We start from the raw sequence: 15,334 nt of genomic DNA on the forward strand, positions 1-15,334 counted from the left end.
GGGTGATGTATGACCTTGGTCTCTCTCTCTCTCTCTGTTATGATAATTTGGCTCCAGTGTTTAATAAAGATTGGATAGTTAAGATGAATACTGATTTGAGCTTCTGTTGTTCTCTTGACCAGCATAACTCACTGAGATGCAACGTCGCATGACTTATTGATTTTGCAATCTATCAATAATTCAGGGGATACCTCCAGAGACAGAAACACGCAGCGATGGAGCAACAGGAGATTTTTCATTTTCTAAATGATAACAATGATAATGCAGACCTCTTGTTTAGACCACCAAAGTCCAGGAACAGTTTCTGTTTGCAGTGCTCGCTTTGATCTACTTTAGCCCTGACTATAACCACGCTAGGTTTTGTTTACTTTGTCCTCTTTGGGGAATAATCGGATTACAGACATCTATTCTTATTCATAATGAGCCATATTCAGATGTGTATCAGAAAACCAAAACGCTGCCCTGTTTGTTGTGCATATGCATTTGACTTACAGTTTTTATAAAACACATTTCTCGAAACCAGCACTTATTCTATCAAAACCTAAAAGGAATCCATTTTCCATATTAAACTATGTTATTACCTTAACTAAGAAGAGTTGATACCTCTATCATCTTAGTGCGTGCACGTATGCGCTGTGGCGCGCTGCGACACTTCCATAGCATTTAGCTTAGCCCCATTCATTCAATGGTACCGAACAGAGATAAAGTTAGAAGTGACCAAACACATCAACAGTTTTCCTATTATAGTTATACGAGCAAGTCTGGTGGCACCAAATAAAACGTAGCGCTTTTCTAAGCGAATTTAAAAGGGTAACTATATTGAATGTATGGTGGAATAGCACTTTTGGGAGTACTGCGACTCGCCTGAAAAGTCCGCTCCCTTTCTCACTCTCCCTCCCAAAAGTGCTATTCCGCCATACAATATAGTTACCCTTTTAAATCCGCTTAGAAAAGCGCTACGTTTTATTTGGTGCCACCAGACTTGCTCGTATAACTATAATAGGAAAACTGTTGATGTGTTTGGTCACTTCTAACTTTATCTCTGTTTGGTACCATTGAATGAATGGGGCTAAGCTAAATGCTATCGAAGTGTCGCAGCGCGCTCCAGCGCTTACGTGCACGCACACAGATGATAGAGGGATGTATCAACAATTCTTAGTTAAGGTAATAACATAGTTTAATATGGAAAATGGATAGACTATTCCTTTTAACACAAATTTTCTATTTTAAAGCGTAACTAAACCCCTGGTAAGAACCTGACTCCACCCACTGGCAATATTTGAAAAATGCAAGAAAAGTGGGCAGATCCCAACGGAGATAGAGGGGACGAGCTAAGCTCGTACCAAATGTGTAGTGAGATCGTAACAAGGGCGTGGTGAGCTTGAACCTGCTTACGTCACGAGGTATTTTTTGGACCCAACATCCAATAGGAAAATTCAACTGCAGTAGCCACCGTTCAACCTGAAGAGCACTCAGACGTTTTTACACCATATATTGTAGTATTGAAACACTTATATCCAAATGTCAAATAACTTACTAAAATCAATGAACAGCACTAATAAAGCATCATTCTTACAGATCATTTACTAAAAAAAGTTTTTTTAGGGTTAAGTTTCTCTTTAAATTCACAGAACCCCTGTTACTTCTACATGCAACATCCAACAATTTCTTCAAAACACATGAAGCAATAATACAGAGCATCCATTAGACACTACATTAAATAAATGAAGAACACAACATCCAGGACATCTGCTTACAGAAAAATACATATTTATTGTACAAAACAACACACTTAACAAATACTGTTAAAAATTTCTATAACACAAGTTTAGTTAAGTTAATTTAATGAATATATTACAGTAGGTGTTGTAAGTAATAGTAGCCTAATTCTTCAATATGCGGCACTTGGATTTTATAAAAATTTTGCCAATTGCATCGTCTCAGGTGTCCTGTTCTTCTTCATACTCTTTCTCTGACTCTCAGACTGTTTCAAATCCATAACATTGGTAAAAAATACCATTAGAAAAAAGTGGAAACAATTTTGAGGTGTTGTGTTTACTTGATGATAACTGTGTTGTAGTTGTGTCCAGTGTTTAACATTTTGCAAAAACAAGTGCAATCTGTTTTAGGGAGAAGTTTGTGTTTAGAGTTTTGGGGAAAAAAGTGTATGACTTTAGAAAACCGTGTCAAACTATCTAAACTTGTTTAAGGATTTTCCAAAAGGGTGAATGATTTGACAAATTAGTTTAGGCCACTGGGAATTTGAAGTTTAGTGTTTTACAAACTGTAATAATAGCAACTGAACATGTTCAGATTACAATATGTGTTTATTACAGTAAACAATGTCACTGATCTACTGTACACAATTCAACTTCTGGAAACGTTTTGTATATATTTTGTTTGTTATTTGTATATTACATAGGTAATGTATAACACAAATAATTCTGTCTTCAGCTTTATAAACAATCCATGGTTTGTGATGTCACTAGACTAACAGTGATGTCATTGAACTGATATTAGATCTTCAAAATTGAGCGAATAAGGAGGAATCAATAAAACTGAGCCAAGTGTTAATTGAGAAACTGTTCCTGAAAAGAAATGAAACACGTAAAAAATCAATAAGGACAAAATTATATTCACCAGCACCTGCTCCTCTAAAAAAAAACCCTATGATGAAAGTCATTTATTTGTTTCTGGACAGTGATAAATATTTGGTATTGTACTATGTCATATAAGGCATCATACTGTATAAGGCAAGGACACAATTTCATTTTGTCCACATCTCTTCTCCATTTACCATTTTAATGGTAACCACCCTAATATGTGAATCAATTTCCTTATTTATTATATTGTGCTGATGTTTATAAGCAAAAAGATGAAATTTTTGAAATAAATCCCTTTGAAATCAATTTATTCTGCAGTATTAGCAAACATTGGCAAACAATTCAGAATTTAATTTCATTGGATCTCCCATAGGTGGCAGCACGAAGAGCTGAGTCATTTTAAACGTTGCTTCCCCCTAGTGAAACATAGATGCTATTGAATGAATCAACATACCATAATCCACTTCACATTTTCCTTTGAGTCAAGTCTCTTTTCTTGTCAGCGTCAGTCAGTGTACTAAGTGTGGAGGAAACAGACTGAGAAGCAACCATCAGACCAAGTTATAAGTCTACTGTTGACCATGTACATTAGCAAAAACTTAGTATTCAGTAACTATGTTCACTACTTATAGAGGTAACCTTTAAAACAACTATAGTTTGTCAGTAAATTCTGTCTACTTGGTAGTTTGTGGTGGTTTGGTTTTAAAGGGATACTTCACCGATTTAGCATTCAGCTTTGTATCTGTAGAAACCCGGCAGTATTACTGAATGACCATGTTTCCCTCCATCATTTCCCCCTGAGAGGAGAGATATCTGCATTTTGGTTCTGCAAAAAAGTCCTCCGATGATGCAAAAATCGTCATATTACATCATCGGAGGACTTTTTTGCAGAACCAAAATGCAGATATCTCTCCTCTCAGGGGGAAATGAGGGAGGGAAACATGGTCATTCAGTAATACTGCCGGGTTTCTACAGATACAAAGCTGAATGCTAAATCGGTGAAGTATCCCTTTAAATGTGCTATTAATCATGCAACAGTACAGCAGAAATATTGCAGAAGGAACACTAAGCATTGTAATTGTGTTTTATGTAAGCCGATGCCTTTGGCACTTGGCCTGTGTTTGCTGAGTGTTTTTGGCTGGCAGTCTGTCAGCAGAGAGCCATTTGTCTTACAGAACATTAGCATCTCATCTGTTGTATATTGTCTCAGTCTACACAGAGTGTACATTTCTCATTTTGCTGCAGAAGTCTGCGAGACAGTAATGGTTAAGATATACTGCATTAAGAACTGAATTCATCTGCTCTCTCTCCTTCTCTCTCTCCCTTTTCTTTCTCTTTTATATTACTCTTTAGATGTTTAGGATCACTTGAGTGAAATGATGAAACTATTCTCATGCAAAAAGTGAGTAAGTGAACCAAAACCAAAAAGTATTTTATTAGTCAAATCAATGTCTTTATTCATAAATATGTCCTCATTGTTGTCAAATGACCTCTGCCAGTGATCTGACTTTTCTTTTTAAGCTTAGAATTTCTTCTCTTTACTTACATTGAACAGGTAAGTCCAAGGAAGCTTCCGTGTCATTTTACCATATTTAAAAAAATACTATAATAGCAGAGAGGAAGCAGTAGCCTACCGCAATGCATTTTCATTCAGAACACGTGAACCAGCTGAAACGGACAAGGAGATCAGTGAGTACATAACGGCACGCGTTGGGAATGCAAAATACAATTTCACCACTAGATGGGAGAAAATCCTACTTATTGTCCCTTAAAAAGGAAAACATCACAGTTTTTCAATATTGATGTTCTTATCTCAACCTAGACAAATTAATACATACTTGCTTTTTCTCAATGTGTGCACTTAATCTTTGAACAGCGCGTCATGTTAGCATTTAGCCTAGCCCCATTCATTCCTTAGGATCCAAACAGGGATGAATTTAGAAGCCACCAAACACTTCCATGTTTTTATTTAAAGACTCTTACATGAGTAGTTACACGAGTAAGTATGGTGGCACAAAATAATATGTGGGTGATTCTCACGAAAGCATTGAAACACCACGGCACTAATGATTTTAGCTTTAAAATGTGTAATATAGTAACATTAAAAAGCATCAGAATTAACACAATACTGTGTTCTACCTTGCACAATGTGTGATTTTAACATAAGAATTTATAATTGTAAATTTTATCTCATTTTCTGCTGAAATTCTCATTACCGCAATGTGTCCGGCTGTGTTTGAACATGCGTTATGTTGTAATTTAATCAAATTAACACAAAAATATTAAGAAAAAAAAATAAATGGATGTTTTGCTAGACTACTTTAGATGAGAGAAAAAACATTTACTGAATATTCATGTATAATAATAATGAAGAAAAATTAGGAAAATGATGTGTCCATGCCTGATGTTCTCATCCTCCGCAACACTTTTTGAGAACAGTTTAAGCACACATACAGAATTTTAATAAAGTTTGATTTTGAGTGACCAAGCACATGGACCAGTTACTTCAAGATGGCTACCAGGTAAAATTATTTTTTTACAGTTAATTTGAAATATTGTCTTGTCAGAATGCTTACACGACATTTTGATTATCATTACCGCAACAGATGCTTATTAAATGTTAATTTAATTAATAGAAGCATAATACTTTGATTTTAAATGCATGTGCAGAATCTCCAAATTATGTTCTTTCAGGTTTGTCATGTCATTTTGAAAATATGTCAGTGTTGATGTTTTCTGACTGTTGCGGTAATGAGATTTTTTAGGACTAGTTTCTTTTAATTATGTTACAAAATGTGTTAAATGATAAGTAAAACTTTTTAAATTAATGTTCCCATTTACTCCAGACTTTGTTTTGCAATGTCTGGTGGGAAAAAAGTAAATTTAAGCAATTTTTACATTTTCATGCTTGACATTTTTAAAACCAAGTTTTCGTGAGAATCACCCATGTGTTGATTTTTAAGGGGATAAAAAATGAGAACTATATTGTATGGCGGAAGAGCACTTAAGCTGCATTCAGACTAGCAGCAACTAGCAGTAGCAGAGCGACGCAATCTCATTGATTTCAATGGAAGCTGTGCGACTTCCGGCAACAAGAGTGACAGTGAGCGTTGGCGACTGGATGGGGCATGTCCAGTCGTGCGACAAAGTTCAGAAATGTTGAACTTTATGCAAATTATGAGCGACATTCGGGAGCGACTACCAAAGTCACGTAATTCATCTCTCGTCAGTTACTGGAGTGGACGTTACTCATTTGTTTATGACAACCAGATATAGAAATTCCTCTTTTGAAAGAGTCGAGCGACACACAGTGACAACGTCGCTTATAAGGTGAATCTGCATTTAGTTTGCAGCACTTTGACATCGGGCACAGTTATATTGAGGGAAGTTTGAGCGAGAGGGGGAGTAGTCAGGAGTGATGTCATCACTGACCCTGAGGTTGAAGTTCTGCAAACTACGTGCTTTTCCGCTATACATATAGTTTTCATTTTTTATCCACTTAAAAATTATTTTGTGTCTTTAAATAGGGAAAACATGGAAGTGTTTGGTGGCTTCTAAATTCATCCCAGTTGGTATTCTAAGTAATGAATGGGGCTAGGCTAAATGCTAACACATTCACAACACGCTGTACAAAGATTAAGTGCACGCATTGAAAAAATGTAGGTGTGTATTAATTCATCTAAGTTGAGGTGAGAACATAGTAAAATATTGAAAAACTCCAGTGTGTTCCTTTAAATGTTTAAGTTCAATCATCTTGAAGTTACAATTAATTTCTTGACAAGTGAGGAGTTTCTATAAATTATAAAAATTGAAGAATTTTTTTACATTGTAGATACCTGGAATGAACATGATAAAATAAATGAAACCTGTTTATATTCAGGTATTTGGTCTGACAAAATTACTAAAAGTGTTTCTTTGAGGTGATAATTCACCTAAAACGAAAACGTTGTCTTTATTCAGTCAACCTTATGTTGTTTGAACGCACAATGTCTTTCTTTGTTTTTACAAAACTTGAATGCAGATTTTTATAAAGTGTTGTTTTAGGTTTTCTGGTTACTATGGGAGTGGATGGTGAGCGCCTCTTAAGGCTTTTAATGGACCCAGAAGTGTTCAGTAAATGAGTTGCATCATATGTTTTAAGTCATTTACTTTTACTTTTTTACTGTGGATATAATTGTTGTTCCAGTTGTTACAGATTATTTCAAGTAAATGTCCTAAAACTGCCTTAACAAAAGAGATACAGAAAATGTGCAGTGAAAGAGAGGCACAGGTCCAGATTTTCATCATATAATGGATTTTGGTTTGATTTTCAACAAACCATTTTTTATGCCTTCAGAACAGTGGCGGTTGGTGACTTCTTTTTATGAAGCGCACGATGCGAAGTTCGTCACAACATGTACGTAGCTTGTCATGTGTGTGGTTCGTCATTTCAAATATCGTGTGTGCATCAGGTGTCATGCCAAAATAAGTGCCTGCTACCTTGACGCTCGCGTTTGCCAGATACTAGCACAATCTCATGCGTAATCAGAGTTTACTGTTAACGGAGTGTCTTGCGTGTGAACGTGAGCGTCTCTTTTATCATAAAAAAGTGACCAAAACACAGCTAGACTAGCTTGCTACACCAGCAATACCAGCTAAAACCAAGCTGGGAGACCTGCTAAAATCAGCTCACCAGCTTTTGACGCTTGTGCAGCAGGCACTTATTTTGACAAAATATGGGATGCACAAAGGATCTCTCCACACGCATGACACATATTTTGGAAAAGGGAACCACACATGTGACAATCCAAACACTTATATGCATAATGTGCCCTTTTATTTTGAATTAGCGCATCCTCGGAAGAGCAGTCACGAGCCGCCACTGCTTCAGAACACCTCAAATGTACAGCATGAATGAAGTGAAGTTATTTCTTTAACACTTTTGAAGATTGAAAAGAGTAACCACAAAACAACATTTACAAAAAAACTGTTTGGGTTCTGAAGAACAAAGAAAGACATTTGGGGGACAATGAGAAAGCAGATCATACTAAAATGTACAGCATCAGTGTGTACAAATCCATTTGAAATAGCTACCTCATGAAATACTAAGTATTGCCTTGCGTTTGTGTTGCATATGTCTATAACAATTGTTGAAAATGATATCATAGCACTTCTGATATTGCATCCTAGCATGAATCACTTTATTGTTTTGCAAGTCACATTTGAAAGCATCTAGTACAGTAAATGCCTACATGTTTATTATGATTTCATGAAATAACAATCATCAATTCTAGTGCCAATATTAATACCCAGTGTTACATTCAAAAGCACTTGAAATGCCTGTTTTTCATCTCCACACAGCCTCATTCTCTTGTGCTACAGAGTTTGGTGTAAGGAGCCCTGCGAAGATGGCTCTCTTTTGCGTTAAAGCAGTGCTTATTCGACTCTCTAACCTCTCCTGTGTCTCCTTGCACGCTTTCAAGCAGCCAGGACACAGACACTCCTCTCTTACCAGGTACAGACACTCAACTCTCTGGATGCTGTCCACTTCCACATGGTCTTCTGTAGGAATGGGATTGGATTTGATGTTCACCTTTTGCAGTTTTGGGAGGTTCTGGAGAAACTTGGGACACTGTGTCAGGAGATTGTTGAAGAGCCCCAGCTCTCGAAGTTCTTTGAGAGCAACCATAGAAAGAGGGAGGGTCTCTATGCGGTTCATTCCAAGGTTAAGGATGCGTAGGTTCTTCAGGTTCCCTAACTCGTGTGGTATGCCAGGGGTGGTCAGGTGGTTGTTGCACAAGTTGAGGTTGTAGAGATTATGCAGACGGCCTATAGCCGCAGGGATCTGCTCTAGGTGGTTGCTGTGCAGGTCCAGCCATCGAAGGTTCACAAACTTGTCAATGGTGTCTGGGATCTTCTTGAGCAGGTTGCGACTGAGATCTAGCTCATCTACGTCATACAGCTTCAGGAGGCACTTGGGGAAGGTGGATATCTCCATGTTGCTGAGGTCTAGACGACGTTTCCCATCCACAGTTACCTTCAGAGCATTTCTGGCCATCTTGAGTGTTATTTTTCTACCGGATGGTACATTACTGGATTTCTTCTTACCCTTCACCATAGTGTCTATGGACAAAATCAACACAGTCTGTATAAATAAGTAGGCCTACAGTGCATGAACTATTCTCAAAGAGCTTATGTTTTAAAAACTTTCTGAAAAAAGGACATATGCTTGCCTTTAAAAGGCACATATAATTAAGATGTAATATAAGTTTCAGGTGTGTTTAGGGTGTGTTTGTGAAGTTTCAGCTCAAAATACCCCAGATCATCATATAATAGCATGTCCAAAATGCCACTATTTGGGTTGGAGCAAAAACACAGAGTTTTTTTGTGTGTACATTTAAATGCAAATGAGTTACAGCTTCTCACTCCCTTACCAACAAACAGTGAGCGCTTTCAGTTCAAATAGATCTGATTCATGTGAATACAGTCTGAGACAATAGTATATTTAGCATTAACCCTGCAATGTGCAATGAGCTTTTGAGTAAAATTAACCAGTCAGTCAGTGGCAGTGGGCAGGGCTTTGTTTGTGTGATGTCACATTAGCAAGAGAATCTAAACGACATGTCTTATTAGACTGCTTTGGATTTAACTGGGATTAAAAAAATAAGAAAAGTGTGGATTTTTTCATTGTAGGGTTGTTGTGTCACACACTGCCAAAACACATTTATGATTTTGCATAATATGTGCCCGTTAAGCATTGTTCAATGTTTATGAATTTGTTAACTAAAACAAATGAGATGCATTATATAGTTTTAAACAAATTCTGAGGCAAGTTTGTATGTATTCATTTAAGGAAATAAAGTGAATGGACAAGGCAAGAGAAATGAGGGATGCAGGCTATTGATACAAAATGCGTATTGTTTTGCAATAAACTGTTATTTGAAGGAAGGTGATGTCAGGGACTGTCACGCTTCAGTGTTATTTTTTAAGGACATATAGTGCACTATGTTCAAAAGACAAGCTTTGACAAGTGCGAAGAACATGGGCAATTTGGCAAATAGATGGTAAGCTGTTTTAAACAACTTTGGTGAAGAGATGTGGACATTTACTTCAGGTGTGCTGTGTGTGTGTGGTGAGAAATGGGAGTGTCATTTGACACGGGAGTCACTGTCTGCGCTGAAACTGAACTGAAAGATCATTGGCCAGATTAATAGAACAGCACACCATGCGCTTTATGAACGAATCTGAAAGAAATGCAAACGTGTGGTTTTTCGAGAGAGAAATTGCGGATAGTAAGCCAATTTGAGACACTAGGTAAAAAATCCACCGAATGCATGATTAAAAAAACAATACTTGACTTGATGTGTGTGAACGCACATACAGATTTCAGAAAATAATCTATCAATGCCTGGACAAATTTTCAGTGTATTATGGTTTTTGGCTGGTATCCCAGCATAAGCTGGTGAGCTGGTTTTAGCAGGTCTCCCAGCTTGGTTTTAGCTGGTATTGCTGGTGTAGCAAGCTAGTCTAGCGGTGGTTTGGTCACTTTTTAAGCTGGTCTAGCTGGATTTAGCAGGTCAGGCTGGAGGACCAGCTGACCCACCAGCTTGACCAGCTTTGCCAGGCTGGGAGGACCAGCTTAAACCAGCTTCTGCCACCTTAAACCAGGAAAAAACAGCTACCAGCTTATGCTGGTCTTATCTGGATTTTTCAGTAGGGATACTAACAATGTTTTAAAACCCAGCTTTACCTGCTGCTTTACTGCTAGTCCAAGATCATCTACCAGATACACCAATACCATGTTTCAAAATGTAGCTTTACAGTAGGGTAAAGCAACATCAATTCAGCAATGTTTGCCTTTTTCCCAAAATAAGTTTGAGAGTAAATTGGTTTTTTACCTGCTGTGATTGGATCTCTGTCTCTCAAAGCAGCTCAGAGCCAAAGCCAGTAACGTCTGAACGTCTCCAGAGACTACTGTGTACTCATCATTACAGGCCGTCTTCTGTTAATGATCCTTCCATGTAAATAATGTACAAGCTTCTCTCTGAAACCCTGTAAATAAAAACCAGCAGACTTACTTCATTTCCTCCGAGTAGAAAGCACTGCTTGTTGCTGCTCATATGGGATTATTTTAACAGACGTGAGGACGGCTTTGTTTTCCTGTCTCCAGGCAACAGATAGGCGCTGTTCTGCCTGGTAGTTTTATTGCTTTGTTGTAGGCTTACTGAGTGAGGAGCTCAGTTTACAGTGGCTTGTTTTTATTAGATATATGACAAATATATATATTTTTATGATATTTACAGACAAATGGCAGCATGAATGCAACATAGTAGCTGTGTCCCAATTCGAAGAGTCCGTCCTCTGAAGGCTGCATTCCAGGATGATTGTGTTATAGCGGCACAACTGAAGGGTAATAAGGCCGTCCCAATTTGAAAGCTTCTTTAAATATATGGATCAAATATATCCTCTGTAGGCTACACCATATCATTTCAGTTTGGACATCGAAGGCTGTATCCTCGAAGTCTGCATCATTCCAGCCTTAGAATTAGAAAGCAAGCTACTTTTCCTGCAAAAACTGGTGTGGAGGGGATGAAATGAATCAATGTGTGTGTGAAAAGATATGATTTATTTTTGTAGTGAAATGTATTTTTGTAGTCAAATTTGTTGGCATGTCTATATATTCAAATCTCACAGGTAAATGTGTGTCTTGTGATAAAAAAATCAACAAATGATTTGAAGTTATCAATATGGGTGTCAAAATTATCAATTGTATATGCAAAAAATCATTACAGTATTAAATAAAGATCATGCTTCATGAAGATATTTTGTACATTTCAAACTGTAAAAATATAAAAAATGATTTATCATTAGTAATATGTGTTGGTAAGGACTTCACTTGGACAACTTAAATTGACCCCTCTGACTGGTTTTGTGGTCCAGGGTCACAAATGTGTTTGCTTTGCTTTCAGTTTCGCTAAACAAGATACAGTAGTAAAACTTTTTTTTTTAGAAATGTAACTATTTTAGGCTATGAGTAACTTGTCAAACTACAGTTTAACCAAAAGTAAACATAATATGAGTGCAGAACTATACTGTGGATGAATGGTTTGTGGTAAACCTTTAGTTCTTGTGGGCATCATTTGCACCAAGTATTTCTGAAAGAAATTCAATCCTCACTTTTGGTGTGCAAATTATCTTATCTTCCAAATAATGGAAAGAGGAATGTGAATCCCATACAGACTTTTCTCTAACCTGTGAAATTTAACATTTCATTTACAGTCACACAATATCATTACATTCAACATTGCATTTACCCACCAAGAGAGGGCAGCAAATTGCTGTGAAGAAAATGAAGATGTATTTACCGCAGGTTACTGACAGATGAAAACAAAACAAATGAATGGAACAAAAATGGAACTTGCCATTGTGACATCATAAACTTTTTTAACTTTACATAGATAAAATGTAACTTTAAATAAAACAAAATCTTGGAATGTATTTTGTTAATGAATATCCAGTCTGGTAAAAAAAAGGATGAATAAATCATATTTAACATAGAGTATCTTGTTTAGATTACACCTTTGCACAACTGTCATTGTCTATAAATTTAAATTCTCAGCCATTTTTGAAATGATAGAGGTTAGCTTACTTTGATTTCTAAGTGAATTATAACTCAGTGTAAAAACCAGACATAACAATTCCTCCACTCATCAAAGTATAGTCAGTGTTTTGGCAAAGCATGTTATTTAAAGTCACTTTAGATCTAGTCACTTTGGACTGTGCTTGTGTGCTTGTCCACAGCAAAATGTCCACTAGACCTGGTGGTACCCATATATACACCAGCAGTGTACATTTAACACTGGTGATTTTGCTGTGTAGAATAGTCACCCAGGCATTTTTTACAGTTTTTCTCAATTGCTAAAACACTAAAGCCCATTGGCTGAACAAAGATCTCAGTTGCCTGAACTCATTTATCTAATTGTGCAGTCTTTTGTCAATACCTTAAACCATTTAACATGATAAAACACAATTTGCAGATCTCACTTAGACTTTTTAGCAAAACTCCAAACACATACTCATTCTCAAAACACAATCTTTACTCTAATGCACGTGTCATGCATACTGCTAAACATATGGGGGTAATATGATGCCAATATTATTGAAAATGGACAGACTAAAAGTCACAAATAGATATTACAACTTGTAAACACAAAACCCAATCTACAAATAAATTAAAAATCCACACACACGTTCCTCGTGATCCACAAATGTAAAACAAGATCTAAGAATTGTCTTTGTGATCCACAAATATAAAGCATGATTTACAAAAAGAAATCAGTGACTTGTACTTGAAAACCAGAATTTGAATGAATGTAAAGTGACTTTTTTGCAGACGAAAATCATTTTCTATTTGTAGATTGTGTCACATTTGTTTTCAGAATTCTGACACTATTGTTTCGCTTTTGTGACAAAATAATGCCATAATCGTTGAAAATGAAGAGACTACAATTTGTAAACACGAAACAAATCTGTAAATGGGTTCTAAATCTGCAAACAAACTCCTCATGATCCGCAGATGTGGAACGGGATCTACAGATGTGTAGAAATCCACGAACAGACTCTTCATGACATACAAATATAAAATGCGATTTACAAATAGATTTAAAATCCGTAAACCAACTCTTTATGATTCACAAATAGAAATCATCGACCCGCACCCGACAACCAGAACCCAAATGAATGCAAAGTGATTTGTCCGCGCACGAGGGTCATTATTTGTTTGTAGATTGTGTTGCATTTGTTTTCAGAATTTTGGCACAACCGTTTCGCTGTTTTCTATTAAAAAAATCTACAAATGCCCTCCTCACAAATTTGCAAACAAACACAGTCTAAGTTGTATTTTCCAACCATTGTAAAAAGACATTCTTACACATTCTGTGCAAAGTTCAGAATGCAAGTGTTGAATCTGTGTTTGCAGATCACAGGGCATTCACGGATCCTTTTGCACACGTCTACAGATCTTTTTGGCACTATCTTTCCGCAGAGTTTGTCACTACGATCCACGCGTGTCGCCAGCCAACCAGGAGTATTGCTTCAAATTGATGCCACGCCCCCTCAATAAGCTCTTTTCAAAATAAAAGCTGGGCTAGCTGCCATTTACCGTTGCCGGTGTCACAGCGCTGAAAGGCGGCCAGACCGGGTTATCAATATTATATTAATGATATTAAAGCATTTAGTATAGCATGGCAAATATGTAGCAGTAACGTAAACTAGAACAAGCCCTCGTTTAAGTTATTATCAGTGCCTGACAATTCAGCTGGTTAACTGTATGCAAGTCTATTATATTTCCATGAAATTGCTTTTGTGAACAACAAATCCGTGTTGGAAATAACATAGCTAGCAAGCGGCGTGCAGCTAATGTAGTGTGTGTTTACAACTAAGCGTTGCCTCCGGTTGGTGCTCAGTGTTTTTAGTTTGGTGGGTTTCTGCCGGGAGACGAATTAACACCGAGGTCATGTCCAAAACATACGGACCTGGCCATTAAATCGTTAAAAACACTGAATGAAGCGGTTTTATTCTTAAAACATCTGTGTCTCTTCGGCGGGCATTTGCCGAGCGTCGGCGGGCCGGCTGGATGGGGTGGAGCTGCTAAGGTGACGCAGCTAAAATAAAGCAAACGGGTGCACCGATATTGTTGGATGTAACTTGCAGTAATTAACAAAAACATGGGCCTTATTTGACAGCTGCACTGGTTGAACTGTTTGACCGTGTGCGTTTGATGTGCGGACCGTGGCCGGAGTGCACTCACAGGTCGCGCTGTTATTAGAAACATTTAACTGTTCCAGACTGAGCATGGACACAAACAAGCACATGACCGTTTATAAAAGCAGCTGCCTTAGCGTGTACGGAATGAAGTCAAAACGGTCTCGGTTTTTGGACCGGCGGTCTGCCTGTGCCGTTCCACCCTGATCCTGACTGCGGGTGACATGTTGGTATTGTATCCGCCGTTTGCGGTCCTTCCTTTCGGGTCTGTTCTGCTTTTAACAGTTCAAAGCTATTAGCCTACTCTCTGTAGCTTTCGAGTCCGTAGGCTACAGGTAAATTTTGCAGTTGTTTTAGTTAACTTTGCAGTGCCTTATTGTCGGAAATGGTCCTGGGCCGGGTTTCCCAAAAGCATCGTAAGGCTAAGTAGATCGTAAAAACGATCGTACGAATCATCTTAGAATTACGGGCTGTTTCCCAAAAGCTTCGTAACTTAAGTTGCACTTGAAAATCATCGTAGATCTACGAGTGCTCTGGAGTAATCGTAAGACAACAGAGTTACAAGGTCACCTGCAGGACAACCAGCAATTGCACTCCTGCAATGACGATAATGTAATGTTTTAAATGTATATTTATTTATTGGGTTCTTCTTTGTTTAAATTACTTTAATATAATATATTTAAAATTCAAATGAGAAATCAAATTTAAATGACTAAACCTAAATTAATAAAGAAGGAAAACGTATTTTGTACAAGTTGGTAAAAGTTTTTTGTATTTTGGTAAAAGTTGGTATAGCAAATTGATAAATGGTTCATACCGATTGCTGCTATAATTCATCTAAACATTGTTTTGAAGGGAAATGGCATCTAATTAAAGAAACCAAATACATATTTACGGTACAATGCAATAATCCATAATAATAAATAAACATAGATAATAAACAACAAATAATAATAATAATCGATATTGTAATAGAAACGCAGAAGGCA

The 15,334-nt window shown here is 37.1% G+C and overlaps 1 protein-coding gene across 1 annotated transcript; it reads right to left on the minus strand.

Moving 5' to 3' along the window:
* Positions 1-7,370: 7,370 nt before the first annotated feature.
* On the minus strand, positions 7,371-11,128 carry lrrc18b (leucine rich repeat containing 18b). The gene is made up of 2 exons (XM_073866483.1): positions 10,481-11,128; positions 7,371-8,705 (listed from the first exon to the last, which is right to left on the minus strand). The coding sequence occupies exon 2, from the start codon at positions 8,698-8,700 to the stop codon at positions 7,930-7,932; it is 771 nt and encodes a 256-aa protein (XP_073722584.1). The 5' UTR covers positions 8,701-8,705; positions 10,481-11,128; the 3' UTR covers positions 7,371-7,929.
* Positions 11,129-15,334: the final 4,206 nt, after the last annotated feature.

This window comes from Misgurnus anguillicaudatus, chromosome 4 (assembly GCF_027580225.2).
Source record: "Misgurnus anguillicaudatus chromosome 4, ASM2758022v2, whole genome shotgun sequence".
NCBI classification, from domain to species: Eukaryota; Metazoa; Chordata; class Actinopteri; order Cypriniformes; family Cobitidae; genus Misgurnus; species Misgurnus anguillicaudatus.

Bases quoted from the DNA above. Each gene is read 5' to 3' on its own strand.
- lrrc18b (XM_073866483.1), bottom strand. From the start codon at position 8,700: ATGGTGAAGGGTAAGAAGAAATCCAGTAATGTACCATCCGGTAGAAAA.